We start from the raw sequence: 1,788 nt of genomic DNA on the forward strand, positions 1-1,788 counted from the left end.
ATGCGTCCAGGACCGTGCCAGGACTGCGCCATCACGGTTCAGGGCGCCCATCTACGGCGAGGCCGGCCCCCTAGGGAGCCCACTCTGAGGCCAGCTCGTCGGAAGACGACGGCGACCGAACCCTACATGGCTGGCTGCCTCAATCCCGGGGCCGCAGCTCAGCAACCCGCAGGCTAGTCCCTCTTCGGACCGGTGGAGGACTGCATTGCCCGGCATGCCCTAGCGGCTTGCCGACGCCGGACCTGCGTCAGAAGAGGCCGCCGAGAGGACACGCGTCAGTTCCGTTGCGCAACTTGTCCCACGTTCTATAGTCGTGAGCTGAGACCTAGAACAGCGTCTCGTTTCCGGTTTTGCGCGACGGAAGTGATGCAAGCGCCAGCGCGCCGCAGAGCCAAGTGCAGCGGCGAGGTCATGATGAATCGCTGTCTGTGTGCGCCCGCTGTCGGGTGAGCTCCGCGGGGTCTCGGCGGGGCTGAGGGCGGGCCCAGCGTGCGCCAGGCTCACTGCTCGCTTTCTTCCAGGGCTGTCCGGGAGCTGAGGCTCGTGCGCTGGACTTTCCGAAGCCTGCGTTCTCCGCCTGGTTGCCGGGCTCGAGCCCAGCCCGAGGGCGAGCAAGAGGACGACCCTAACCGCCCCATTCTGTTTTCCTCCAGCAAAGCCAGTCCTTCCCGTTGGACTGTGGAGCAGTCCCTGGGAAGGGAGCGGCAGCGGCCCTGGTGGAGGGTGCTGCCTTTAAGCCTGTCCCTCATGGCTTTGGTCATTTGGTGCTTCTTTAGACAGGAGACCAGCGCGGACCACTGGTTGAGACAGGTATTGGAAGAAGAGGACCCGGAGCCCAGCGATCGTCCTGAGGAACCTGGAAGTCCAGCTGCCCACGGGGCGAGAACTTAAAGGGGCGCCCTAGGCGGAGAGCAGGCAGCCGCCCTTAGGCTTTGACGTCGCGTTTGACCGTTTCTGTCGTGGTTATATGCGTCCACAGACTGAAGGGTTTGGATGGCGCTTCTGGCCACGCTGACCCGCGGAAAGGAGAGAGCAGAGTCAGCAGATCGGAACCGGTCCGCTGCCTGATACCTGATCTTCAGTTAATATGTTCAGATACTTTTGATTCATAGAAAAGGTTTTGGTTGCAGCGTGTGCTGTTTTGTATTTGTGATTTTGCTCAACATTATCATGTTTCCAAAGCAATTCTGATGACACTTGTAATCCAGTTTGCAGGTCATTTGTTTTCTGAGACAGAATAACTGGCAGAAGAGTTAAACTATTTTATAATGTACTGTGGTGTGTATAAACTTATGTTAATTTTACAAACTAAAAGCTTTTAGTCTTTTTCAATTTCTTTGTCTTTTTTTTTGGCAGAATAGGAACTGAGGAAAGAAACCTAAATGAATGTAAATTGTGGACTGCATTATCAAATGATACCAGAAATAATGGAACTCAGCTCTCTGCAAATTTTTATTTTTAGCAAGGCAACAACTTTCTGAATAAAATAAAAACTGATACATATTTGTTTTGACAAATTACAGAAAGTGTTTTGGGTGTCCAAGTACAGTTTTCAAGTACTTCTTCAGAATCTTGCTTATTATTCTGAAAAACATTGAAATACATAATGCATTAAAGGAGCATTTTATTTATGTAAGTTTCTAGTGAAAGGTTTTACCTTAGCATGTGTATGATGCTGAAGTTAATTGGAGGTTTCTCTCACTAAGATGTTTAAAGACTACTGACTGAATGGCAGTATACAGGCTTCTCATAAGGCTTCTGCTGGAAGTGCCCTAAGTGTCTGGCACA

General features: G+C 51.5%; 1 protein-coding gene across 1 annotated transcript; it reads left to right on the top strand.

The window, feature by feature from the left end:
• On the top strand, window positions 1–1,503 carry UQCC4 (ubiquinol-cytochrome c reductase complex assembly factor 4). The gene is made up of 2 exons (XM_090279371.1): window positions 1–172; window positions 452–1,503. Exons 1-2 carry the CDS (start codon window positions 1–3, stop codon window positions 889–891), a joined length of 612 nt encoding a protein of 203 aa, XP_090135497.1. The 3' UTR covers window positions 892–1,503.
• Window positions 1,504–1,788: the final 285 nt, after the last annotated feature.

The sequence above is a fragment of the Furipterus horrens genome, unplaced genomic scaffold (genome assembly GCF_987537825.1).
Source record: "Furipterus horrens unplaced genomic scaffold, mFurHor1.1.pri manual_scaffold_5, whole genome shotgun sequence".
Taxonomy (NCBI): Eukaryota; Metazoa; Chordata; class Mammalia; order Chiroptera; family Furipteridae; genus Furipterus; species Furipterus horrens.

Coding starts and splice junctions, on each gene's coding strand:
- UQCC4 (XM_090279371.1), top strand. CDS start 1: ATGCGTCCAGGACCGTGCCAGGACTGCGCCATCACGGTTCAGGGCGCC. Junction 173..451: donor CGCAGCTCAGCAACCCGCAG/GCTAGTCCCTCT, acceptor CTGTCGGGTGAG/CTCCGCGGGGTCTCGGCGGG.